The 27,853-nt window shown below is 36.6% G+C and overlaps 2 protein-coding genes across 4 annotated transcripts in view; one reads left to right on the forward strand and one right to left on the reverse strand.

The window, feature by feature from the left end:
• NUP37 (nucleoporin 37) overlaps nucleotides 1–1,739 on the reverse strand; it is a 41,983-nt gene extending 40,244 nt beyond the window's left edge. Inside the window, exons 1-2 of one of the 2 annotated variants that reach the window (XM_024579475.4) lie at nucleotides 1,668–1,739; nucleotides 350–566 (exon numbers count right to left, since the gene is read on the reverse strand). In XM_024579475.4, coding sequence (XP_024435243.2) covers nucleotides 350–505 — 156 coding nt within the window. In that variant the 5' untranslated portion in view covers nucleotides 506–566; nucleotides 1,668–1,739. Of the gene's footprint in view, nucleotides 1–349; nucleotides 567–1,128; nucleotides 1,390–1,667 lie in introns of those variants that run through there. The other variant, XM_045187070.3, reaches the window with a different exon arrangement.
• A 38-nt stretch (nucleotides 1,740–1,777) lies between these two features.
• The window catches only part of PARPBP (PARP1 binding protein), a 53,016-nt gene continuing 26,940 nt past the window's right edge, over nucleotides 1,778–27,853 (forward strand). Inside the window, exons 1-7 of one of the 2 annotated variants that reach the window (XM_045187069.3) lie at nucleotides 1,778–1,908; nucleotides 3,697–3,774; nucleotides 5,558–5,713; nucleotides 13,467–13,700; nucleotides 19,621–19,728; nucleotides 25,284–25,454; nucleotides 26,527–26,681. In XM_045187069.3, coding sequence (XP_045043004.2) covers nucleotides 5,561–5,713; nucleotides 13,467–13,700; nucleotides 19,621–19,728; nucleotides 25,284–25,454; nucleotides 26,527–26,681 — 821 coding nt within the window. In that variant the 5' untranslated portion in view covers nucleotides 1,778–1,908; nucleotides 3,697–3,774; nucleotides 5,558–5,560. The remainder of the gene's footprint in view (nucleotides 1,909–3,696; nucleotides 3,775–5,557; nucleotides 5,714–13,466; nucleotides 13,701–19,620; nucleotides 19,729–25,283; nucleotides 25,455–26,526; nucleotides 26,682–27,853) is intronic. The other variant, XM_024579408.4, reaches the window with a different exon arrangement.

The raw sequence follows: 27,853 nt of genomic DNA on the forward strand, positions 1-27,853 counted from the left end.
CTGTCTGAAAGTGGAAGGTAGAAAAATTGCATTAATTAGGTCTCATTTCATTATTTTCCCTGTACAAATTGATGGTCAGTAAATCATAATCTTTGATTATGAACATATTCCATTTCTAATCACAAGGCAAAAGGGAAGTCTTATATTCTCCTTTTTCACCATTTAATTTTTCCACAAATCCCAGACATACATTGCTGGGAAGGTCTCTTTGTAGCTTTTCACATCATTTTTTTCAAAAATTCAAACTCAGTATACTTTCAAAGTTTAGCAAAAGTTTACCAAAGTTTGCATAAGCTTTCTCACCAGTGAAATACCTTCACTGTCATTCACTGCAGTTTCGTACACTAACCTGGAAAGTACACATCCCAATGACCACGTAATTATTGCCACCGTATGCAATTAGGTTTCCAGAATCCCCACTGTCAAAGGGATTAAATTCTACCACATGCACATAATCTTCACAATCCACAGTGTAGGCTGCATTTCTTGTGGCATCTTGCTTCATCTTGTATGTCAAAGCTTGAGCAGTTGTAAAAAATAGCCTTCACCTGGACAAGGTCACAAAACTGTGAATTACAGCACAGACACAGAGAGAGAAATGGTCAAAATGTTTCTCACTTGCAGCAAACGATCAAAGTAAAAACACGGTATTGCAAACGCCACAAACGGCTCAACAAATTAAAGCATTTGATTAAACTCTTTGTGAATGATACCTGCAGCATACATCATCATAAATATTGACACTTAACATACAGAGCACTTCTTGCAGGTGCCAATGTTAAGCATTTTACTGATCTTATCACATCAAATTTTTGCATAAACCTAAGAGGGAGGTGCTACCCATGGTTCCCATTTTTACTGATGAGGAAATCAAGACTTTTGGATGTTAATTAGCTTGCCAAGGTCGTAAGACGAGCCAGAATTTGAGAACATTACTATGTGTTGGACACCAGTGCCAGAGAAAAACACAGCTCTTGGCCTTGAAGGAGCTCACAGTCCAAGGGTACTTGTGGTTCAGTGTGAAAAGTGCTATAGATAAGCAGACACAGAATACAGGATCTGGAAGAAGTGCCAAAATATGTGATATAAAATAATACTCATAAAACCAGGCACAAAACTTCAACTAACCCGTCGTGGTCTGGTGTGCACTCTGAAAGTGGCATTCCCAGATGAGACTTAGGGATTCTAGAGGTCTCTCTCTCTCTTTTTTTAAGTGGACGCAGGAGTTGTTCTGAAAACAGTTAGGCTCGGTAACAAACACATCAAGCACCCGATGAGGATTTACCGAGAATCAGATGACTCCCACCCGCTAATAAACTAGTAACCTTACAAGTGGGCATCCGGGACTGGACATTTATCTTAAGGTGACCCTCAGTTGAGATGCCCTCAGTGTGGGAAGTGCAAAAAATTCGCGGTTAGGACACTCCTTCCCCTAGGGCTCATTCAAGTAGTGCTCGGTCTCACTACATTATCCGGGTCTCCCAGTACACGGCGGGCTGGAAGGGTACGGGAGGGAGGGAATAACAGAAGTTCCTGATAAGAGACCCAACGCCTCTCCCTGTCTCAGGCAGGTCCGGGGAGACCCCGCTACCACCTCCCCGAGCCCGAGGTCCGGGGCAAGTGGGGTGAAGAGCTGCCAGTGGAGAGCTGGGCTCCCTGATACGCACCGGACGGCGCCGGGATTCTGCCAAAGAGGAAGGGACCTCAGCTGGGGCCTAGGGCGACTCGCTTCGATTCTGCTTCCGGGACAGAGGGCAGGAGCTGCGATTGGCTCTCAGGCCCTCCCGCGAGATTTAAAATGTAACCCGCGACGACTCAAACAGCAGAGAGATTGCAGCAGGGAAGTACCTCTCTTCCGTTGGGTCTGCATCTGCCGGTTCACCCCACCACCCCAGTCTCCCGAGACAGGTGAGTCTTGCCTCTTCCTCACCCGCCTGGTAAGTGGTGATTCAGGCCGCGGGATTTTCGATGACAGAAAAGTGCCTTGGGACAGTTTAAGGTATTTGTGCGGTGGCCTTGCCCTGGAGCCAGGTTGGGTTCGGGTGTGTTCAGCAGAGTTGACTGTATCCAGTAATGGGTGGAGTTGGGAGGCTGAAGTCCATTGAGGACTACTTAGGTTCCTTAGACGAGAAACCAGGGTTCTAGTCCCAAAACCTGCGCAGATACCAGTTCTGCTACTTTCGCCCTCTCTCTATTACATCCTTCTAAGGATATTTTGGACCTGCATTCTGACAATGATAGCAGCAACGACTGCCAACATTTTTTTTTTTTTTAAATTGAGCACCTACTACCAGTAAATGCCCGGCACGAGGTGGATTATTTACTTGTCTCCCCACCCCCTCAATTTTATGGGTAGGAGATATTGTTCCCATTTTACAGATGAAGGAACATATGCTTATCAGAGACTTTAAATACAGGAGGGCATTTAATAAGTGGGAGGGTCTGGACGCGGATCCTGATCTGTCTGAGCACAAAGCGTAGTTCATTTGGTCGTTTCACACTGCCTCCCCAGTGACAGTTTCCTGTCTTACAGGAAATTTCGCTCCAGTGCAGCTTGAAATCCAGTCTTTTAAAACAAGTGTTTATTATCGCTGCCTCCTTCTACTGTTTTTGCATAGTGCATCCTGACATTCAGAGGGCTTGCATATTAGTTGTCTCATTGACTCCTCCTAACTGGCTGAAAGGTGTTACTCCTGTTTTCTATTTGATGATGCCTCTACCTAGGCATTCCTGTGTAAAGCTTATTGCCTAGGCTCACACAGCCAGCTAGCTACTGATAGAGCTGAGGCTAGTTTCGGGTTGGCAAAATGCATGGGAGTGCCTGTTTTTGTGCAGCCAATTCCCAAGTGAAGAATGGATTTTACATGTTTAAATGCTTGAAAAAAAATCAAAGGAAGGATGGTATTTTGTGATGTGTGAAAATTGCATGAAATTCAAATTTTAGTTTTTATTAAGTTTTGTTGAAGATCATTTGTTTAAGTACTGTTAGTGGCTATTTTTACACTGCAAGGTCAAGTTGACTAATTGTGACCGAGACTATATGGCCTGCACTCCTCAAATATTTACTGTTTGACCCTTTGCAAAAAGTGTGCTGATCCCCAGATGGGACTTTTGGCTCTTATATGTGCCAGGCACTGTTATAAAGGCTTAACTTATATTTATGTCATTTACTTTTTACAAAACCCCATGAGATAGTAACTGTTATTATTTTAACTTTTCAGTGCAAGGAAGCTGAGGCAGGGAGAGGTGATGTAACTTGGCAGAGATCTCACAGCTAGTAAGTGGTGAAGCCAGGATTCAGGACAGTCTGAATCGAGATTTGTCTTCGTTCTTAGCAATCTGAACTAAGTACCTTTAAGTAACACTAGCAATAGTAATTTGCTACCAAAGATTTATTTCAGGCAAACTGACTAAGTACCTTTAAGTAACACTAGCAATAGTAACTTGCTATGAAAGACTTATTTCAGGCAAACTGATCATATCACCAGTGCGTTACTTCTTCACTTTCTTTTTTATTTCTTGTAAGAGATGAGGGTGATATTTTTAAGAGGAATATAATTCTTAGCTATTTACTAGGATTTGTATTTATGTAGATATTTTAATTTAGTCTTACACCTGTGAATTTAAGTTGCATCACTGATTGTGTCTATCAGTTGTTACTTTGTAAAAGACATATACCCATTTTCTTGATCATAGAAACCCAAGATACATATTTAACATCTGGGATTATTGTTTATGCCGCATAAAGAAAAAAGAAGATCACCAAAGGAGTAAGTAAGTGGGATGAGTACAGTAAAGTACTCAAAATAAGGTAATGGCCTGTATGTTGGAGACTGGGAGACTTAAAGTGGGGGGAACCTCCCCCCACAAACTTCTAGCAGGCATGTCTGTAAACTCAGAGAAAGGAATTGGCTGCCTTTTAGAGGCTTGGGTATGTAAAGCATTGCAACTGTATCTAATTATTTAGAAAGGATTTTGTTGATCAGAGGAAGGTATGTGATATATGTGATATGGGTATCTCTTTCTTCAGATGTAAAATGAGGATAATAATAGACTTTCTTCATAGGTTTCTTGTGAAGATTGAATGAGGTTATAAATATTAATACTTTTAAATATAAAAAGTATTTGCCACCAAGAAAGCTCCTGCATGTTAGCTCTTGTGTTGGCTATCTATTGCTGTGTAACAAACCACCCCAGAACTTAGAGGCATTAAAACAACAATCTGCTTACGATTATGTGAATCAGCAGTTTGGGCTGGACCCAGCTATGTAGTTCTGCTGGTCTTGCCTGGGATCACTTGTGGCTACAGTTAGTCTGGCAGGTTGATTGGGACTAGACAGTCTTAAGACAGCCTCTCTGACATGTCTGTGAGTTGGTATTGGTTGTCAGTTGGAGCACCTTGGTTCTCCTGCACAAGGCCTTTCCAGCGAGCTAGCTTGGACTTGCCTGAGAGTAGCAAGAGAGTAAGAGTTGAAGCTTCAAGGTTTTATGTCAGACAGCCCTCAAGACCACCTTCCAGTTGGATGCTTTACTAGGAGAACTCAGAGTACGAGAGGACTTGTACTCATGGTTATAATTTATAATAGCAAAAAGATACTAAGGAAAATAAGCAAAGATAGAATGTACATGGTGCAAAGTCCAGGGGAGACCAGGAACAAGCTTCCAGAAGTGCTCTTAGTGAAGTCACATAGGACATGCTTAATTCCTCCAGGAATAAGTTGTGACAACATATGTAAAATGTCCATCAGGGAAATTCTTTACTGACTCAGTGCCCAGAGTTTTTACTGAGGCTGAACATGTAGGCGTTTTGTCTTTGTTCCAAAATTCCAAACTCAGAAGGAACACGTGTTCAATGTAAACTATATTGTTTGAACAGTTTAGGCACAATGAGCCACCCTTACTGGAAACCCTCCTGAAATCTAAGTTCCCAGATGCCAGCCAAGGGCCTTTCAAAGGATAGCAACCAAGCCTGCTGTTTTAACTGTTTTCTGCACTGGCCTTTTGAGGCGTAGGCTCGGAACTCCCACGATGCCATTGTTACTACATTCTATTGGTCAGATCAAGTCACAAGTCTGACCTAGATTTGAACAGTAGAAAAGTAGACCGTCTCTTTTGGGACAATATAACAATGGGAGGAAACTGGCCTTCCCCCTGCCCTGCCCAGCCAAATCTACACTAGATATTATCATCTATCTCACCACAAATGTTTTTAAACACAGTTTTAATTAACTATGTGTCTATAATTATAAGTTTACAAAATTGGTATATCTGTTTTTTATGAGTTTTCAAATTGAAGGTTGGATTTTGTTATTTCAGTAGATTTGGCTTAAGAAATCTAAAGGAAAGGAAAATATAACTGGGTAGAAATTGTTTTAGTCTGTTTTCCTAAATTTAATTAAAAGCGATCTTAATAAATATGAAATGGCCTCTCATTCATTACTTATTTTTCTCTAACTCTTGCTTGCTTACACAGGTCGAATATTAATTTTCAATTAAAATAGGGCTTTTTAAAAAATAAAATAAGGCTTTCTCACATTGCACTCTGTTCTACTCGAAGACAATGGCTGTGCTTCACCAGAGGTCCGTCTTGGCCATGGTTAAGGAGTTCAGGAGGAACTGGCACACTCTTTGTGGCTCGGAGAGAACGACCGTGTGCGGCGCAGACGCCATGCTCTTGGCACTGCAGCTGTCCATGGCGGAGACCAACAGACGGGTTAGTAGACTACACTTAGGTTAACTTTTTCTTAGAAGTGAATTTTGGTTGCTCCCTATTTGAGTAAACTTTATTATACTAGAGTCTCTGCAATAGATGCCCTCTTATGATAATATTAATATACTATTTTCACAAATGCTTCTGTATATCTGTGTCAATAATTACTATTGGATTTGAGATGATTAGTTTCACAATTAAGGCCTTCATATCTATAATTTCACATAGAACATACACATTTCATGTTTAATTTGAAGTCTTAAGATAAACATGAAGATTATTATGGCTACAAATTATTTTTGTTTTACAAGACTTCCTTCTCTAAAAAGATCTGGAAGGCACATAGATACTGTTTATTTAAATATAATCGAAGTATTTTGTGACTTATTTAAGACACTATAGTATAAATTAATTGTTCCTAAGTCAGGCCGTGAAGCAGAATCATTTGGGAGGGCTTTTTGAGTATATTGGCTCCTGTGCGCCCCAATCTTGGCAATTCTGATTCTCTTAATCTGCACTGAGACACTGGAAATTGTCTTTTTTCAGTTTCCCCAAACTGAGTCTTACCTCATTGGCTTGGGCCAACTACTGTTTGAAATGAGCTCTTCCTAGAGGGCTAGAGGACTAGAGGGGTTCGCATGAGAGACGGAGGAAACGTAGGCTGGCGTCATCAGCAATTTTAGACAGTATCCTGAAAGGAGTGGCAGCCTTTGGATGGAAAGGGCTTAAAGAAGGGTTGAAGGAAGGGGAAAGTTCAGAAGAAGCATCCGGGGGCTCAAAATCACGATGGTTTGAAGACGGTAGGGAGACTGGTGTGACTAGAGAAGATGTTCGAAGGGTCGAGTTGGTTTCCGTGGGTCTCTAGGGCTAGACAGAAATGATATTCTGATTAATTATTTTAATCCTCTGTGTCAGTAGTTACCAGAATTTTAGATTTCGTATGCCAGTAAAATTTCCGAAAGAATTAGACGTTGACAGATGTGAACATTTCTCATGTTGGCAGATAAGGCTATTGAGAAAAATTAATTACTAGAACCATCATTTTGGAAAAGGAAGACTATTTTGACACTTAAAAATTAGTAATTGTATGATCTTAAAATAAGAGCTAGTCTTTCCCTATGCACGGATAGTTGGCAGTTTTGCGTATTTAAAACAGTGTACATTAAAATAAGTTTTGAACATAGAAGAATTTGGAGAAAATTGTATCTTCCGTAGTTGTTCTTTCAACAAATACTGAGTTTTTACTGTGTGCTAGATGACATTATTCTAAGCATTAGGAATTTGGTGCTGAAGGAAATCCCTGCTCTCATGGAATTCATCTTCTAGTCAAGAGTGATAGATAATACTCTAATAAATAAGATATTTAATGCTTTAAGTTATAATAAGTGCTACAGAGAAGAACAAAACAGAGATCCAAGTAAAGAGTATATGGAGTTTGGGATGGAGGAGTTCTTGCAATTTGAAATAGGAGGTCAAAGAAGGCCTCATCTAGAACTTACCACTTGAGCAAAAATTTCAGTGAGTGGAAGGAGGACTAGCCATGGGGATTTAGGTGGGAAAGGGCAACCAGGCAAAGGGAACAGCAGGCGCAAGGGCCTTGAGGTGCAAGGGTCAGGTGCCTCGCATGTTCCGGGAACAGCAAGGAGGTCAATCACAGCTGTTTGTATCAATGTTAATTTCTTCCCTCTCTTCCACAGATTTCTTCCTTTTTCTGCTATCATCCTCTTTATTCCCAAGGACATTTTTTTTGTTCTTTCTCTTACTTCAAGTATATAATATTTTTCTCCTTTGAGATTATTAATAATATTTTGTTGGGTGGGTTTTTTTTTTTGGCATAAAATGTTTCCTCTAAATTCCCATTTTGTTAGTTTTATTTCAGAAGGATTTCCTTTCCTCCTGTTAAAGACTTTCTTCATGATGATCCTGGGCCATCCCCTTGTGTTTAAGTGAAGCACCAAAAGCTTATTGGAAGTGCTGAGTACAGGGTTAGGACTAGTGAACCTGATCTGACTGGCAATTTGGTTAGGTGTCTTTTGATGTCGGTATCTTTAGGATACCGCCTTTGGAACAGTTTCCTCAGAAAAGAGTCTTTTTTTCCTCCTGCACGGATGGTGTAAAGTGGAGCTGCCAATGTGTTGGGAGCCTGAAAGGTGTGTCACAATTTGGAGTGTGAAGGGTCCCGTCACTCCCGGGATTTTCATCTGGGTACTCTGCTCACCTGCGCTCGGCAGTCCGGAGACTGCTTCCCCCAGCCAGGGAACGAACCTCCGATTTTCTGCCAGGAGAGATGGCCGCTTTCCGCTGTCCCAACAGAAATGAGCTATTGGGCAAAAATCTAAGTGAAGTTACCCTGAGAGGTAAGCACAGTACTGACGCTACTTCAGAAAAGTATCTCTACAGGCAAGTGTTGCCACCATCACCTTCTGCTGCGCGGATGTTTGTTTCCAGTGGACATCCTGAGACAGCTGGCCTTTAGGGACTTGGGCTTTATATGTATGGCAGGGAGGGGAGGGAGGGTCTCTGATCCAGCTTCCCACCTTCCTCGTGCTCTGCTTTGACTCCTAATCTTTGTGCTCCGGGTTCATTCTTGAGTCCCGGGGAGTGGTGGATTACAGGGAAACGCAGGCCCCACCATTTGCTTACCCCGCTACATTGGCACTTTCTTATCATTCTTGACCTTTTGGCATTTCTCTGATGGACAACTCAGTCGTGCTTAAAAAATGTTTTCCTGTTTTCTCCTATAGTTTTAGGTATTTTATACCAGGAGGGGTTTCTCTGCAAATACAGACACATACGTAATGTGTCTGTTATAAAATGATAACAGATGGTATGCATTCTTTCTGCACCTTGTTTTTATCATCCAACATTGTTTTCAAGACCTCTTCAGGTACTGACAGAAAAGTTTATCTAATTCATTCATTTTATTAGTCATCCTTTGTGTGACTGATACATTTATTCACATTTGGACCGTTGGGCTGTTTGAAGTTTTTGGTATTACAAGCATTTCTGCACTGAAATTAGATGTCTGTGCACTGAGCCAGAGGCTCTCTAGGCCCCATGCCCAGCGGGTCCTGTGATAGATATGAACTGTAATGTAACATACCGCTCTTCAACTTGGCTGCTAGAGTTTACATTTACGTTAACAGTGTAGCGAGTACCATTCCCTTAGTCTCTGTCTCCATATTAGGTGTTGTCAAACTTCATTAGAAAAGAGAAAAAGTGGTACTTCGTTTTAATTTTTCTGATAACTAGAGCATTTAAACATCTTTTAAAATGCTTTTTTGACCATTTAGGTGTCTTCGTCTTAAACTCTGTTTATATCCTTTGCTTATTTTGCTATTGAGTTGCTTTTGTTTCTTTCTTACTCTTTGGGAGAGTCTACCTATATTTTAGATACTCTTTGTTTTATACTTTGTCGATATCTTCCAACGCCCTCCATCTTACCCACTTTCACGAGATACACACCCCTTACATTGTTTCATCAGTGTTCACAGACCAGACTGCTCTGGTCGAGTATCATTGGACATTGTGCTCTGACGTTCCATTACTGTCTCATCACTTTTAAAAGTAGAGCACATTGTTTGCTCCCTCAGCTTACCTTTCTCTGCATCCTCTTAGTCTCAGTGGTATGTGTCATTGTTCACTCAGTCACTGAAGCCAGCCACCCGGGGGTCGGTCATCACAGGGTCCCTTCCCTTCGTTCCCCAGTGCAATCCACAGGTAAGTCTTGTCAGGATTACTGCTTGAGCATTTGAAATAATCTGTCCTCCTTTAATAACCTGCAGAAATAGTATTCAGGTAGGTAATAGGTTCTGAGGATGTTGTATACGTGGAATGGGCTAGCTGAAGCTTAAACCTTGGTGACTGTACAATGGGAAATAAGGAGAGAGAGACTGAGGCAATTGTTAAGAATCACTATTGTTTAGTGATTTAGGGCTGTTCTGGAAGCAAACAGAGCATGTTCAGATCACTTCCTATTGTTTGTTTACTTGTGTATAAATAATTAAAACTAAATAGATCAACAAGCTAAGTAGAATGTAGCCTGAAAAAATTTTAGCTCTCAATTGTAAAAGTTTCGACATATTAAGAAATTCAATCCAAGTCAGTTTTTCTCCAGGACTTGTCTATGTAGCATTCACTCAGGATTTCTTTCTGCTTGTTAATTTTCTACTTGCTAATTCACTTTATTCATTGTGAAACTTCAGACTCTGGGTGGGAAAGGGTGAGTGGTGAATTGCAAGTGAGCTTTTCACAGTGTGTAGAGGTGTGAGTACGCGTGCAGTGGCGATGGGGGTTGCAGTTTAGTGTTTTGTAACTCTCTGTGTACAGACTTGGCTTAGGCATTCCGAGCTGTGCTCAGACGCCCACGTCACTCCGCAGTATGAAACGACGCGCACACGTGCCTGCAGGTGCGTCCATCAGTAGCATGCGGAAGGAAAAGGGTGGAGTTGGTAGTGTCTATCCTTCACCTATATTTTTCGCTGTGTTTGCGGTCTAGTTAGGTTTGTCGTTCTCTTAGTTTGAGAACATGAATCCCGAAAATACAGCCCTTATACCTGAATTTGACGACAGTAAAACTTTTGAATACCTAGTAGAATTGTTAGTCTGTCGATTGGCATGCTTGTTTCCTTAACTGCTTTAGTGGGGAAAACAAAAAGGTGTATTAATATAATCTTTGAGTTTTAGGTTTTTGGCATGTTTTCCGAGGAGGAAGATTTTTTAGCTGAAGTCATGTAACACCTCTCTAGCAGTTTTGTAATGCTGAAGATTTAACCTATTACAGATGCATTCACTACTGGCTTCATTATATGGCAAATATATATGACTTCATTAGGTTACAAATAGTATTTTAGCCTTTCCTTTCTTTGGAATTGGCTTCATAGTTTTTACCATAGTTTTACCATACTCTGTCTGGTAATTACATTATAAAGGCTATTTTTCACCTTAAAAAGCCTTAAGAACATTACAAATGTTCCATTAGATAAAACAGACAAAGATATTAATTTTATAACTCCATAGAAAGCAATCACAGCACCTGTGGTTGACTATCCGATTTGAAAATGACCTAACAGAGACACACAAGATGAAACAGATTTTAAAGTTAAATTACATTTGTATACCACTCCTCCCTCAGCAAACAAACTAACAGTTATTTTACTTTGAATAAGAAGGGAAAGGCAACTGAAATTCTTGATTATCTACTATTTATAAGGTGTTTAATCAGTGCAATCTTATTTTATAACCAAGGACACTGACTCAGAGGGATTTCAGTATCTCACTCAAGTGCAAACAGCCACTTAATGCTCTTAAGTAGACCTGCTATCTTTTCTCTTTTAATAATAAAAATACCAGCTAGTTAAAAATGTAAAGTTTATTTAAAATTTTGAATCATTATAAAAATAAAGTTGATAAAAATATACAAAGTTCACATTGCTGAAAAAATGTAACTCTTGCTCTTTCTCATTTTATTCTTGTGAAATAGAATCCTTTTTATGTCCATCAAATAATTAAATCACTGAACATTTTGAACTTCCTTCAAATATTAGCCAGCTGGCATGTTTTCCTAGCAAAACATTTTCTGATTTGACCACAGACTCTCTCTCAATCAGTTGTCACTGGTTTCAGTTATAGAATATGCTGTCATGGTGGGCACCTGATCATGTAAACCGATACCTGGAGTACATTTTTATTTGGATTTGAAATGTTTTTACAATCCATGTTTAAACACTGTTCATCTTGTCAGAGCCTTTTCTCACAAGACCGAGCACTTGCATAGTTTAACTAGTTACAGTCAACAGATTGAGAAGAAAGCATACATTTACATTAAGCCAAATCTTAATTTATTTTTACTGTGATGGGTGTTATACCAAGATAGTTTTAAGAATTTTTTAGATAAAACAATTTAGTTTTGAAATGTTAAATAACTGGATATACTTAACTTAAATGCTATTGGGAGATTATACAGTATGTAACCTTTGTGGGACTAGGAAGTAAAGTATACAACTTTTTATTCGATGTTGAGAAATTGCAGATTGTCTTATGATTGGATTATGGATATAAGGTTTGAAAGTTAATGATTTTTTTTGGTTGTTCACTGAACTAGTTTCATGAAATATAATTAATTTTTATAACCGTGATGTAACAGATCCCTACTCTAAGGATAATAAGGACAATAAGGATAATTTTCATATTTGCTTTCATGTGGATGAGGAGAGAATCAATTATTTTAAGGCAGTTTGTACACTTTGTCTGAAATTTGGATAGTAACCAGAAAATGTGGCTGATCTTTATAAAGGATAAAGATTTACATTTGAAAGAGTCACATATGTAAAAATAGTACATTGTATGGTTCCATTTGATTTCTTCCTGTTATTCTTCATTGGTTAAATGTGATGTTACAATTTAGTTACAATGAATTGTAGTTGTATTGAAATATATGCCTATCTTTAAATGCGATTAATGGGAAGATCTAGGTGTTAGCAGAAACTACTAGTGTATTAATGGAGCTTAACCTTAGAGGAGAGCAACGTTGATACATTTCACTGTACCACATAGGGATACTTAAAAATATTTGTTATTCGTGAAGCATGGGAGAGGAACAGGTAGAATTTTTTACTGAATTGGAGTTGACATTTTGTGGAGGACGCCATTATTAATATTCACGGTATAAAGTGGGATCAGAATGTAATCAATTAAAAAATACCTTCAAAATAATTTACATGTAGATATATATTTTTTATCATCATTTACCCCCCATTGCCATCCTCTACCTCCCTTCACTCTCCACCCTGTCCCCCACCCCGACCCCCCAGTAGTCACCACACTGTTGAGCATATCCATGAGTTTTTCCTTATTTTTTTGTTTTTGTTCAATCTCTACCTTCCCACCACAGCACTGTGTAGATACTGAAGGAGAGAAAAAAAAGCACAATTTTCTTTGGGAACATCTAGCAACTTATATTAATAGAAAGAAACCTGACTATGGCTTTTTAGCTCTTGTTTGGCTATGGTTTCGTGTGTCCCTGAGCAGGGAAGAAGAAAAATTCTTTTTTGACCGAAGGTTTTTATTTTTATTTATTTATTTATTTATTTATTTATTTGTAATGATCATTTCTTTTTTTTTTTTAATTTTTATTGTTATTCAATTACAGTTGTATGCCTTTTCTCCCCGTCCCTCCACCCCACCGACCGAAGGTTTTTAGCACTGGCATTTTGCTTTCCCTGGAAGAGTAATGAAATAAAACACAATTTTTAAAAATTTTAAATTTTATGATCATATTTTAAAACATGGAACACTTGGAACAGTGTGTGTGGTATGTGGGAATTCACTAAGGTACTGACAGTTTTTAAATACTATTTAAAATACATTAGCTAAAAGAGCTAACAGGAGCTAAAGATGAACAGAATCGAATGTTTCCCCAATCAATAGTACTTCAGTACAGCTCACTGTCCATCTGTCTCCCCAATTTGGGCAGGCGGAGTTTAGTGAAGTTCAGGTGACAGGCAGTGTCCATGTATTTGCCAGTTTTGTCGTGTGCGAACTGGCCACAATTGTTCAAATTTTATTGAATAATCAAAATCTATTTTAGATTTTAAAATTAGGTTTTAAAATTATTCCATAGCTCAACTTGGATGTGCTCTTCAAATTCTCAAGAATTTAATACAAAATTCAATGTATACTTCACATCTCAAATATAAGTTCATCAACATTCTGGCATCCAACTTTATCTTTTTATTTTTGGCATCATCTCTTTCAGCACAGTGGAGAATTTACAGTCTCTCTCAGCGATGTCTTGTTGACCTGGAAACACTTACTACATGAGAAGTTGAACTTACCAGTTGAAAACATGGAAGTGATTGACCATTATGAGGACATTAGGAGCACTTACGATAATTTCTTGAAGAATAGTAATATGTTAGATCTGATCGATGTTTATAAAAAGTGTAGTGTTTTGACTTCTAATTGTGAAAATAATGCCAATATATCTGCCGTAAGTATTTTTTAAAACAATTCTATGGTAATCAAATTAAAATTTGATGATTTATTTTTAACTCTGGCATTAGCGTTTATAGTAACTTGATAATGGCTTTTGCTTTTTGGATCATGTTAAGAATGGAAAACTTAGCTACCTGAAAGCTAGTAATTACTTGAAAGAAATATTTTGGTGGTAAATTTTGTTGAACTTGTGTTGTTATTATTTGGTTAAAATATAAGAATAGCTTTTTATGAGATAAGAAAATTTTTAACAAAGAAATTAGTCCCAAGCATGATTTCTTTTTGAATTAAGGATAGCTTTTCTATTTTATTTTCTTGGTTTAATGTGCATCTCTTTATTTAGCATATGTTGTATAAATAATTGCTATGAGTTTCTAAGGATTAATAATATTATTTTACTGAGGTGGGGTATCATTTTGTGAGGACAAGATAATATAACTGTTCCCCTTTTTGTACACACATACTCATTATCTTATATTTTTATGGAGTATAAATTTTAAAATTAATGCAGTAGCAATCCTTGACATTTGCTTTTGTCTACATTAGAATTACTAAACTGTTTTCGAATATATTTGGATATATTTAGTTTGTTTTAAAGTGTTGAAAATATCTTTTTTTTCTTTAAATTTTTATTGTTAACATTTACCGAGTGTCAATCAAGTAGTAAATAAATAATGGTAAATTAAATAGTGGTAATTACTAAATAATTTTAGCTATAATTAGAAGAGAATGTTTACTGTATTTTCTAAGATGTTAAATATTTTCTAAATATTTCTATCTGATACTTGGGAATAGTAGTTTGACTGCTTACAACAGAAATCTCCACAATAACAATGGTTTAAGAAAACGGAAGTTTATTTCACTTTTTTATAAAAGATGTCTGAAGGTAAACATCCAGGACTGATATGATAACTCTGTGGTTATCAGATACCTAGGAGTTTTCTCATTCTGTTCTCCCATCTTATTTCTTGACCTCTACTCTCAAGATGGTTTATAGTCCAAGGTAGGTGTTATAGCTCCAGGCGTAAGGTCAGCATTCCGTGTAGCAGGAAGTAGTCAGGGAGCACAGCAGTCTCCTTTCAATGAGACATAGCTTTTTTTCTCTCATCTCGTTTCTCAGAGCTTAATCATATGGCCACATAAAGATGCTAGGGGGGATGGAGAATGTAGTCGTTATTCTGAATAATCACATGCCCGAATAAAATCGAAAGCTCTGTTACTAAGGAAGAAGTGGAGAATGGATATTGGTGGGTAGTTTGCTGTCTGCCTCACTGAGCTATGATGGACCGCCTTTGCCCTGTTGTAACTTTCTCAAAACACACATGCATCCTTTTACAAATGTACTCACACATGCACACCCACAGTGTGGTAAGGAACTTGTGAGTGAAGATGGTTGTTTTTGTTCCTCCCTAGTTATATTTTATTTTCTTGCCTGTAAAGATGATTTTTGACCACTTTTCACATAGTTAATTTAGAGACGCTAATCAAACATAAGTATTAGGTGTAGGACCAACAAAGATTTGATGGGCCATGAGAGAATAATCTGCCTGAGGTCTTTGGGCACATTGTTTTCACCTTATCTTTTGCCCCTGTCTGAGTCGTGTAGAAAGTCTTCATTGAAGTGAACCACCTTGTAGTGTGAAATACATAAGGGTCTACGTTTGAGGGAGTTCTGTGTCTCCAAACGTCAGCGTGTCTTCTCTGCAGACCATCAGGAATGAACTGGAAACCTCTAAGATTAGGTAGTATACAAAGTAGAAAATTTTCTGTATTTAAACCCAGTAAGACTAATAACTTGATCTCTGATACTCATATTTGCTCTAGGAAAATTTCCAGTGAGGGGAAAATGAGCAGAAAAAAAAAATCCCTATATTGAGTTCTCAAAAATGCACTAAATATAATCCAAATTTATGCTGAAAGTGTTTAAAGATATGTATCAGAAAATTCCATGCAAGGCTGAATTTGAGTCCTGAAGTTTCATAATTCTGATAAAATTTCTTTGTTTCTTATTTATTGCAACCTCAATAAGGCAGGGATTAATGAAGTAAGATAAAGGTAAAATAAGGAAGCTCTGAGACTATGATAATTTGAACAATGCACTTTCTCTTTTAAAAGACTTCCTTACTTGATAATTCCTTTCCTGAGGGACATGGATGCAGGGCGCCCATATCAGGCCTCGGCAAGAGCTTGCTTTCTCGTGAACTGAGCAGTTACCTGGAGGACAACTGATGCCCTCCGTGAAAGTACCAGGATTCCCTGACTCCGAAGAAGCCCACAAGTAGCTGAGTGGATGGGCTTACTGTTGGTGAGGCTTCAGAGACCACAGGAGAGCTTTTTCTTGGCCTAAGCAGATGACTGGCAGCCTGTTTATTTCTCCACTGCTTCTCCTTAAGGAGTGGAGACTCTGTTTCAACTTGCTTTACTTGTAGAACTGTCATATACTTAAGGCACTTCAGCAGTCAGAGCTGAGCCCCAAAGAGCCAATGAAAAAAAGCAACAGCTGCTTAAGGAGTTTCCGCAGCCAGGGAGGGCGAGTCAGCTGAGGATGCACATGCCCCACAAAACGGTGCTGCTAGAGGAGAATGTCAGCAACAAATAATAAATACTCTAAGTTCAAGGATTCACCTGAATGTAAGACTTTCTATACATTAGAAAGAAAGAAGAAAGAGAAAAAATTTCCCAAAGCAACAGATAAATTCAGACCCAAATTAGTATCCTGAACATTAAATACAATACACCGTATTTCACCATGTATAATGCGCTCCTGTGTATAATGAGCACCCACGTTTTTGGCCCAAACTTTCAGGAAAAAAAATCATTTTAATTTTTAATTAATTAATATTTAGATACTTGTTCTTTGTATTGTAAAGGAATTTTAGCATTTATTTTTAAACATACTGTGTTACAAGAAATTTTATGTAACAAATAATTACAAAACACAAGAACAGATACAAGGGATTTCAGGTACTACCCATGTATAATGCCTATCCTTATTTTTCCCTCAAAAATTTGGGTAAAAAGTACACATTATACATGGCAAAATACACTAAATATTTAAAGCACAACGGGGGTGGGGGGGGGGAAGTCCGAAGATAAAGAAATCATGAGGAAAAAGTTAAGAAACTTGGAGTTTAGATCTAGAGGACTTAACATGCAAACGATAGGAGCCCCAGAAGCAGAACAAGGAACAGATGCACAAGAGGCCATAATTAAATAAATAATATTTTATCGTAACTACATTTGTTGTAATAAATATTTCCCTGAGTCTGCTGATTGAGTGCTTACGAAGTTTCAGGCTGTGAAAAGACATGTACCTAGGCATAATTTAGTAAAATTTCTGAACTTTTAAGGATAAAGAGAGTTATAAGTTTCCTGACAGAACAAGCTACTTAATAAAGACCAAACAATTAAATGGCCTGTCCTGAAAGAAGAGGACAGTGACCTAAGCATCTCATCCTCAGTCAATATACCATTTATTAGTCAAGCTAAAGGAGGGATTTGTGAGGGTGTGCAAAAATGTAAAGAATGTCATCTTCATGCCTCGTGAAGAATTTATCTTTCCAGAGACTATGATGACTAAGCAGATGGACTGGAACAGGTAGATACCCAGGGGAGGATGGTAGTTGAACAGTAAAACTTTGAGCATGCATGTGTGTAGTTAAAATTATAAGGATTGACTGGGCTTATGTGTGTAAAGTGGAAGGCTTACAGTAAGTGAGATTCTGATATTGGTGGAGAAGTAAAACTATTAAACATTGTAGTTGGGGTTAAGTAGCAGGCATTATTCCTTTAAAATAGTAATAGAGAAATATGGGTCTGAGTTGAGTACAGACAAAGTGAAGGCAACCATAAAATGGGATAGAAAAATATAGTATGTTTTCTTTTTAAAAAATTAAAAAAAAATTTTGTTCAATTACGGTTATCCCCATTTTTCCCCCATTTCTCTCCCCTGCCCTACCCACCTCCTCTGTTGTGGGTATTCAATCCTCCCCCACCCCCTGTTGTCCTTGTCCATGTGTTCTTTATGTATGTTCTTTGAGGTGACCCTTCACCTTTTCCCCTTACCTCCCTCCCACCTTCCCTCTGGTTACTGTCAGTTTGTTCTTTATTTCCATGTCTCTGGTTCTATTTTGCTTGCTTGTTTGTTTTGTTGATTAGGTTCCACTTATAGACGAGATCTTATGGTATTTGTCCTTCGCTGCCTGACTTATTTCACTTAGCATAACAATCTTCAGTTCCATTCGTGCTGTCGAGAAGGGTAGGAGTTCTTTCTTTCTGCTGTGTAGCATTCCATTGGGTAAATGTACCACAGTTTTTTGATCCACTCATTTACACAGTACATTTTCTAAGTTAATAGGATAAAAATAGAATGAGTAGCAACTTATCAAATCATCAAAATTACAAAATCAGTAAAATTAATAGTGCATTACAGCAAGCAAATATATTGCAGTTTTTATGCTTATCTCAGAAAGCTTTATGGTGTATTATTGAGTCCTTGTCAAATTATTAAGTCTAGGAAATTTACACTCTTAAAAACTTATTTAGAACTATTAGGAGGTTTTGTTTATGTGGGTTATATCTATTGGTATTTACCATATTAAAAATTAAAATTGAGATGTGTTTAAAATATCCATCAGTTATTTAAAATGCTGAAATAAATGTATAATGTTAATATAAATAGCACTGTATGAAGAATAACTATTTCCAAAAATAAGAAAAAATTGTGAGAATAGTGACTTTTTTTAACATTTTTACAAATAGCTTTAATGTCATGTGTGATAGAAATAGCTGGATTCTTATATCTACTTCTGTTTGATATATCATTTTGACTTAAGTATATTAAGAAAATTCAGATTAACATGTATACATTGCTGGAAAAGGAAGGACTTCCTGGATGATCTCAGGGACCTCAGTTTGGACCATATTTTGGGCCTACAGAACTGATCTAGAATAATGGACTTTACATGTTGTTAAATATGAAAACAGTTTTTGACAAAAGGTAATATTCTCCTATTTAAAAGCATAATATTTTATTTATAGAAAGATAAATCTTTGCTTTCAACATCTCTTTTTAAAACATCAGAACCACAAGTATGAGGACAACCTCTATTCAAAATTTGTTAAATTAATATTAATAAATTAATATTTTTGTGATCTTGAATTTTGAGATTAAAAATTGTATTTGTTGTGAAAAACAACCTCCTAGGCTTTCTAGTCTTTTTTTCTTTTATGATGAACTCTTCATGAGTACTAGCTCATCATATCAATAGCATTGTGGCAAATGCTATTTTTAGTAAATATGTATTGGTGAGTTATTTTAGTTATAACTTTGCAGTATGTGAGAGGAAAAGTGGGCTGCAATCTCATTGAGCTTTGTTAATTCAGTCTGTACTTTTGTTCCTGGCTTATTCATCAGGAATGGGGTGTGTGTGTATGCAAGATACTTTAGCATAAATGAAATAACGTGGAGATGTTGAGTAGTATGGCAGGGTGAAAGCAATTCTCTCTTTATAAATGTTTTCTTGGAAACTATTTCTTAGTATACTGCTTAGGACACTAGATTTACTTAGATATTCCAAAATGAAACATTTACGGTGGGCCTCAGGCAAGAGTTTTCTTTCTCTTTTTCTTCTTCTTCTTCTTCTTCCATAAAAAATAAAATGCTAAAATTAAATTTCCGAGGTTATCTTTTAACTGTAAACTTGTAAAACTCTAAGAGTACAGGTGCCAGTAGAAAATAATTGAAGCATTTTGTTAGGAAGGTTAAGTCCACGTCTACATATTATTGACTGCCGACAAAGGTCAGGTAATTCACTGCGTCCTGGAATATCAGTGATATTGAGTAGAACTAGATGTGAAATACTTTTTATAGTTGGCATAGCATTTATTAGTAAAATATCCTCTATTTCCTGCAGAGTCAGCTACGGGATTTTCTGGCTGGCAGGCAGTCTGCAGGAGATGCTGAAACTGATCTTTGTGTACCACCATCACCAACGAGTGAACACGATTGGGATCATGAAAAGGTACACTGCGAGTAAATTAAAGCCCGATGTGATCCCCTTCAAATTACTGTGAATTTGATTGTACATACAGTTACTATTTAAAAAAAAAAATTTAAAGTTTTTTATTTGTTTAAATAAAACTGTTTGCAAAGAGTAATGCATTGAAGACTGGTTGGTGAAAGCATATCAATCAGTCACTTCATGGTTTTGGGCCAAGTTAACCGGCGCTGTGCGAAAGAGGTATCACCCTAAGTATCAGAAAAGTGGTTGAGGGTCCAGATTGCCAGAGTCCTTTGAATCTTTATGTGGTGTCCCTTGGTAACTGGGGGATTGGGTCCAGGATTCCCCTCGGATACTAAAATCCATGGATGCTTACGTCCCTTATATAAAACAATGTGCATAGTATTTGCAAATAACCTGTAGACATCCTCTTGTATTCTTTAAATATGTCTAGCTTACTTGTAATCCCTAATACAGTGTAAATGCTATGCAAATATTTGTTACACTTTGTTGTTTAGGGAACAACGACAAGGAAAAAAATCCATATATATGTCCAGTACGGATACGGTCATCATAGGCCTAACTACATGGTACACATCAGCAACAGTGTAATTTTTTTGTTTGTTTCCCATGTTTTCAATCTGTGGTTGGTTGAGTCCACAGTTGCGGAACCCATGGGTTCGGAGGGCTGACTGTATCTGGTAAACTTCACAGCTCCTGTTTTGTATGGTCGCCCCTAAGGAAGATATGTGCAGCTGGAAAGTCCATTCTGTAGCCTTTGCAGTAGAGTAACTGATGAACCGTGAGATCCGATAGCAGGGTTTGTTGGGAAAGCACACCACAGAGGACTAGTGTCAAGGATGTGCCAAGGATAGCTTTGGTCTAACGCAATTTACCTTCAGCTGGTAAAGGTGGGTGCCAAATTAAATATAGGAACCCTCACTAACCATTGGAGTTATGTTTATGGAAGTTTCTATGGTTAATAAATTATTGACAGGATGAGAGTTCACAAGTATTGGAAAATGTAAAATTACATTCAGTCTATCTAAAAATACAGTATATTAAAGGCTTAGAATAGGCCAACTTCCAAATCCAATTGCTCTCGTAAGTTAACACATTTGATGAATCACCTTCTTCATTTTTCAGGAAACACTGTTAAACAGATTCTCTCATAAGTCCCATGCTACACAGATAACACTTTCAAAAATATATTTTATCACTGCCCTCAAATAGATACCTGTGTTCCTACTTCCTAGACTTAGAAATTCACTTTATATCTGCATCTGATATTTTTTCTGTTCTGTATGGAAGTTAAGTTGCTGATATCATGGCACTGAATCTGTATTAACAGGTGCTGTGCTAAAAATCTCTTCATATCATTTCCTAAAAATGTGGGCATAACCACAATATCATTATCATATATGAGAAAACCCAAGTATTCCCTGATGTCGTTTGCTTTCTTCCCTATTCACATTTCTCCATTTGTCCCCCAAGTGGGTTTTATATTTTTTTAGATTCTTCCTCTAGAGGGATTCCCCTCAGTCTTTTTTAAATGTTTTATTCATCTGATTAATTCCTACTGGTATTATTTAACTTGTTTCTCTATTTCCAATAAACCTGGAGTTACATCTGAAAGCTTGTTTAGATTAAGGTTTAACATTTCTTAACAAATACTTCACAACTGATGCCGAGTATCTCATTTTGTACCATATCAGGAGACACAAACTCAAGATGCCTTGAATTGTCTGGTTTTTCCAGTATGAAGAAGTGGTTCTCCCTTTGCTCCCAGCAAAGGTCTGTGGGGTGATACTCTGACACTGCGGGATGGCCTGGGTCCCAACCACGTTTCATCACAAGGTTTTAAGCCTGTGTTCCTTGACCATGCTGGTCTAAATCGGTCATTCTTTAGAGTTTGCAGAGTGGCGAGTTTCTAACTCTGTCTTGTCTTCACGTTAATTAGCTGCCACTTCTCAGTAATGAAGAGCTTTATTTTATCAACTGGGATGAAGTACAGTTCCCTAAAAATGGCAGGATCACTCCTTAATTCTTTCTCTTTAATTACCAGTTACAGGAAGCAAATTAGGTATTTTTTTCTATGTATCCTTCTTCTTTTTTTATGTGTGTGTATATTGGTAAGGACTCATGGAGTTTTATTTATTTAGAGTTTTAAAATTAATTACAGTCATTAATCTTTGTTGCTAAAATGGGAGGATCCCCTTCAAGCTGCCTTCTGTATCTTTTTTACATGCCCTGTTAGGTGTTGAGCTCTTCCCCCTTTTGTGTACAATAAAACATCCCCAATCCTGTTTTCTCTTGCTTGAAATTAATTTGGGAATTAATTTTTCATTTAAATTCTGCTTGTTTTTTTCTCTTTGTCTAAATATTGACAAAACAGTGCAATTTTACCTGGTTTCTTCTCAGTGGCACTAACGGAGTACTTTCATACCTCGAGAGGGTAGAGAGTTTACAAATCTATTCTTTTTGATCCATCTTACAAGCTCTACAGGGAGGAAACAATAATTGTTATTGTGACTGTGACTTTTAATTAGGAGTAATGAACTAATCTGTACATGTAAAATGACCTAAACTTTTAGCGTTTCAGCTTACAGATATAAAACATTATTTCACAGCTATACCTGTGAAAAGGGGTTATAGTTTAGAGAAACTGATGGGCCTTTGTTATAAGTATGTAGTTTTCTCATTTAAAAAGCAATGATGATCTCATTGTGTCAATCCTCTACTTTTATCTTTTGCCTTCTAGGGCTTATTTTCTAAGAGTATTTTATCTACTAGTTAGCTGATGGATTAGATTTTATGAGGGCTATTAAAGTAACAGCCATCCTCTAAGCCATTTTCCTGTACTTGCAGACTTCTAATTTTCCCTTTTACAAAGTATTTTTGGAAGGCAATATATTTCTTTTAAAATTCCAAAGTACCTTCTTGGGCTGCAGTCCTGCAATGATTTATTTTTATCACCAAATGTGCTTAACTAGTGCCACACAAGAGTCCTCAAGTAGATGAATGGAATGAATTTGAGAAACCATGTTTTTGTTTCCTTCTTTTATTTTACTTCATTTTATTTTTCTTAAGGTACTAAACTATTGTTTTAGAAATTCTAAGGTAATGAAGGGGAAAATACAATAAAGGCCCCCAAAGAAATCATCAGTTAAATAAAAAATTTTACCAGTATATTAGCTCTAGTCCCACTTTTTTTCTGCTCATTATATGTAATAACTTATGTGCTGGCAACGAAAGTAAAAAAGACCTATATAAATCGTTAATCTTCTTAATTTAGAAAAACTGTCAACATGAGATTGCATAGCTGTACTTCAGTAATAATTAAGGGATAAGAAAAGAAACTTGGAATTTTCAGGAAGCTTGAAATTGGTCACCTTCTAAACAAACACTGCAAATACTTTGTGGTATGGATAGAATCCGTTTATTAAACAAATAAACAGAACAGTATCTTTATTTTCGGTATCTTGGTGAAAGCTTCAATCTTGTGGATTTTTTTCAATTTAGGCCCTTGCTTCTGGACATCATAGCTGTATTTATGTGGAATGCTTTTCCAGAGAACCTCTTTAAAACCCTCTTGCAAATACAAGAGCAGGGAAACCGTAACTGCCGTGTTATCTGACCATAATGATGGGGACAGGTTTCTAATTACAGCCATGAGCTAAAAGAAACCCTCTGACTGTGAGGGCTCCAGGCTGTTTTTCCCTCATGTTTGCCTAGCGTCAGAAGGACAAAATTGGTGGCCTTAAAGAGCAAGTTGTAGATGTAGGAGTGTAAGACCTGGCTTTGTACCCACTGAGGGTCCAGATATACATGTACTGGTAAATCCTAATTATTTTGTGACCATGAAACTAAATGTAGTTTTATGAAATTAAATGTAGAAAAAGTAAAAAAGTTTCTGAGTACAGTATGAATATCACTGTTTCTCTGTCTTGATTTTTGGCAAATTGTGTTATTTTTCCCACTGTCAAAGGGATAGAGAAGATACGTTTAAGACACACGATTGCACTGCGAAGTTAAATGGGAATTTTTGCATTATAGATTCACATGAAGTATTGTGATTTACTGTGACAGATAAGAGGACATTTGAAATATAAGTAGAAAACTATGTTATATCTTTAGTTTATAGAAGTTTAAGACATCTTAAAGATGATTTTAATTTAATTGCACCATAGAATACTTTTCTTTTTAAGGTAATGTAATAAAAATATATTACCACTTATGTGATCCCATGTAAGTTTTTTATCCATAGCTTCAATTTTGAAATATCTAAAAGGGCCAAATACATGTACTAATTTTTCTTTCATTCATCATTGAACAGAAACTGATTGAGAACCTATTAACAAAATAGATTTATTTCCTAATATCACGCCAATCATTTTTTATGCCCTAAGCATACATCATTTGCTCTCAAGGAACTCATATAGGAGTAGAAATATTAAGAAAATAAATAAAGTGTCAGAAAGTGTCAATATCGATGCAGAGAATTACATAACTGACTCCCAGGCAGCATTATAACAGGGTGAGTAGCTGTCTACTTTACGTAAGGAAGTTCGGGAGCCTCTCTGCAAAGGTCATAAATGTTAATGTCTTTAACATTAAGAAAAAAGTTTGAGTTCATATTTAGACTTCTTTTAATCCATTTGCTTAAATTATATTTAAGTCTGTATTTAAGGTAACCTTATTCTGTCTAATGAGGTTTTTTAAAATTGGACCTGGCTTTCTCTTATATTTCAAGAATTGTTTTTCACATAAAATTTAAATAATTCAAAAGGGTAATATCTTTAAAAGTGCTTTAAGGTGTATATGAACTTGAGATGTCCTTAATAATTATCTAAGAGACTTCTTAATGATTTGTAATTTTTTCATTGCTGTTTCACTGTCTTTCTGTCCTGTTTTATCATTTGACCATGAAGAACAAGTACAATGTATATGAAAGAATCGATGCCCATATCAAGTGCTCTCAAATATTATGTATCTTGTCCTTAAACGGTCTATAAGTCTGTTTTGGCCAAGTTAACATTAACAGCAACTATTTGCTATTATTTGCTTAGCATTTGGTTGAATCTTTTAATTTTATTACTCAGTTGATTATTTGGTATTGTCAAAATCAGTATCTTCATAGTTCCCTGAAAGCTTAACCATGTAATTTTAGCCCTGTAAGGGACGTAGGACCCAGTGGTGCCCGTGGGCCATGCCCTAGGCTTCAGGGAGCTTCGTAATTGACTGTTATTTAGTGGCAAATGTATGTGGGGGAATGAAATCGAGCCTCATCAGAAATGCAGGCAGACTTTGGACTATATCTGTCATTTCATTTTCTAAGAGCCATTTTCCAATAATTATGATAGTTGGTATTTACTCATAGCTTTTTATGGCAGCAAGTTGGTTATATAAGCAAGACTATGTTAATTGTCCAACCTAAACTTTCAGTTTATTTGGCAATTTTTTCCCCAAAGATCTGAGTGAGATAATTGTCATTGAATGATCACAAATATTTTTACTGCATATAAAAAAAATTAGGGATTTAGAACTTCAATTAAAAATATTATTTTATTGTGTAGGTGCAGTTACTAGCAAAGAAAATTATCTGCTCATATTTAAACCTGCTAGTGAATTCCAAGAATGACCTGGCTCTGGCTCATGTTCTCAACATTCCTGATAGAGGACTTGGAAGAGAAGCCTTCACTGACTTGAAGCATGCTGCTCGAGAGAAGCAGATGTCCATCTTTTTGGTATGGATATGTTACGTTTTTAAGATCTTTTAAATAAAAACTCTTTGAACAATGGATCCAAGTACCTTAATGTAGAATTCCTGTAACTATGATAAAACAACTTTTAAATTATTACTATATATATCCTACCTCTGTATTTGAAAATCCATAGTACTTTTATTTTTTGTCATATCCTTTAAATTTGGCAAGGGAGAATTTCTGCAAAGAGTGTTTTCCTACATGTATTCTGTACAGTGCTAGCCAAAGGCAAAAAGCCCCTGTTAAATGCTTCTTGAATAAATGTTTCCAAGAGCAAAATGTTTGGAAATAGTATGTACCTTTCTTAGATATACACAAATTCATTTTGTATATCAAAATCTTTGAGGGGTCCTGCTCTAAAAATATCTGCTTAATTTAATGTTGTTATTTAATCTGTTGTTTCCTAAGTTATTTTACTGTGGAAAATTTCAAATGCTATTGAAATTTCATAGTATTTGTCTTCCTGAGGATACACTCTGGAAAATACTGCTTTAGAATATTTCTTTGGCAGAGATACTTTTATGTATAACCATCATTTGTGTATTTTTATCATTGTAAAGGCAAGGCCTTTTGAACTACACATGATCAAATACCGTAATCTTAGGGTGTGAAACTAGATGGGACTTAGTGATTATCTAGTCTAAATCTTTAATTTACATATAAAGAAGCTGTGGCTTGGAAGAGTTGAATTAATTGCCCAACCTTGAATAAATCAACACAGTTGGCACTGAAAACCTCTTTGTTCCATGCAACAATTCTAGTAGCTAGTAAATCTATACAAGAATATATTCATAAACCAATTCTTTGTAGTCAATGTGTACTCTTATGAACATACTATGCCCTTAATGTGTCCCCTAACCTTTGCTGGTATGAATTCTGCATGGCGCCTGTTTCTTTGATTATTTGCTTCTCAATCAAGTGCGTTTTGAGTCACCAAAGTGCTTCACTTGTATATAACCAGAATTATATAAGTGTACCCAGCTTCATAAAGTGAACTGTAGTTTCAACTTAATAAATCATTAAACGTAACTAAATCATTTGTTTCGATCCATAGGTGGCCACATCATTTATTAGAACAATAGAGCTTGGAGGGAAAGGATATGCACCATCACCGTCTGATCCTCTAAGGACACATGTAAAAGGATTGTCTAATTTTATTAATTTCATTGACAAATTAGATGAGATTCTTGGAGAAATACCAAATCCAAGGTAAATGACTTTTCATAAATTACAAATGTGTTATTACTCCATCTCTAAAGCTTCACAGAATCGAGGGAGGAATATAGGAGCTATTGAAATGACCAATCATCAGACCAGATAGTAGGGAGAAGAAAAGTATTGAGATTAATGAAATATAATCATGTGACTTTCCCCCCCTAAATTTCTTCTTCTCTGCGATTCCACAATTTTTGCCAAAGTCACAAGACATGTTCAAATTAGATTTGTCTAGAAAAAAGGGTTTATCATTTGTCTTTATCTGGAAGAAATGGATTTTTTAGGACTGGAAATGACCTAGTAGATCATTTCTTTCAGCTTTTAATTTAGCAATAAAGGAATCCCATATAGGTGGAAGAGGGTATAGGGGAAATAAATGGTAATGGAAAAAATACAATAAAATTTTCAAAAAAAAAGAATGAATAAGAAAATTGATGAAGATATGAATTCTCTGTTCTATTTTCTGCTAGTTTTTTCTCATCTTATGTATAAATCTTTACTTCATGTGAAATTTATGTTTATGTGATAGTGGAAGAAAGATTGTTTTTATAATTTGACAGATTCATTTATAATATAGGTATATTGAATGGTGAGTAATTTTTAGATTAATTTGGGGGGGACAGAGGTAACTTGTATATAATAGCAATTGTATTGTGGTATATCACTGTCAACTTAGAGATAGCCAGTATTTGTTGAATATTTATTATGTCAGAAATTGTACTAAGCTCTTGATGGGGATTATCATTCGATCATAACAACTTTACGTGACAGATACTCCATAGGTTCCCAATTAGGAACCAGAAGCACTGGGATTAAGTAATTTACCCTCATCACATGGTCGTTAAGTAGCGGTGCTAGGATCTGAAGTCAGCCAGTTCTGACCCTAGAACCATTCCCTTAGTCACTGCATCTTGGTCCACGAAACTTCTTTCCATTTCAAGATTTGAGGAAGAATTTTTTTCATGATTTTATTCTGAATTGCATCCTTCTTCCTTTTTTACATGGATATCCACCATGAGGAAGTATCAGTGACAGCTTCTGAACTCCCAGATAATATATTGGCTGATTATTTCTTCTGAGGTGGCACACAATTAACTTTTAAAAATATTGTATTTTTAGCAAAGTAACGTACATATATTTTGGTAAAGTCAGATGATACTACACAC

Source organism: Desmodus rotundus, chromosome 3 (genome assembly GCF_022682495.2).
Source record: "Desmodus rotundus isolate HL8 chromosome 3, HLdesRot8A.1, whole genome shotgun sequence".
NCBI lineage: Eukaryota > Metazoa > Chordata > Mammalia > Chiroptera > Phyllostomidae > Desmodus > Desmodus rotundus.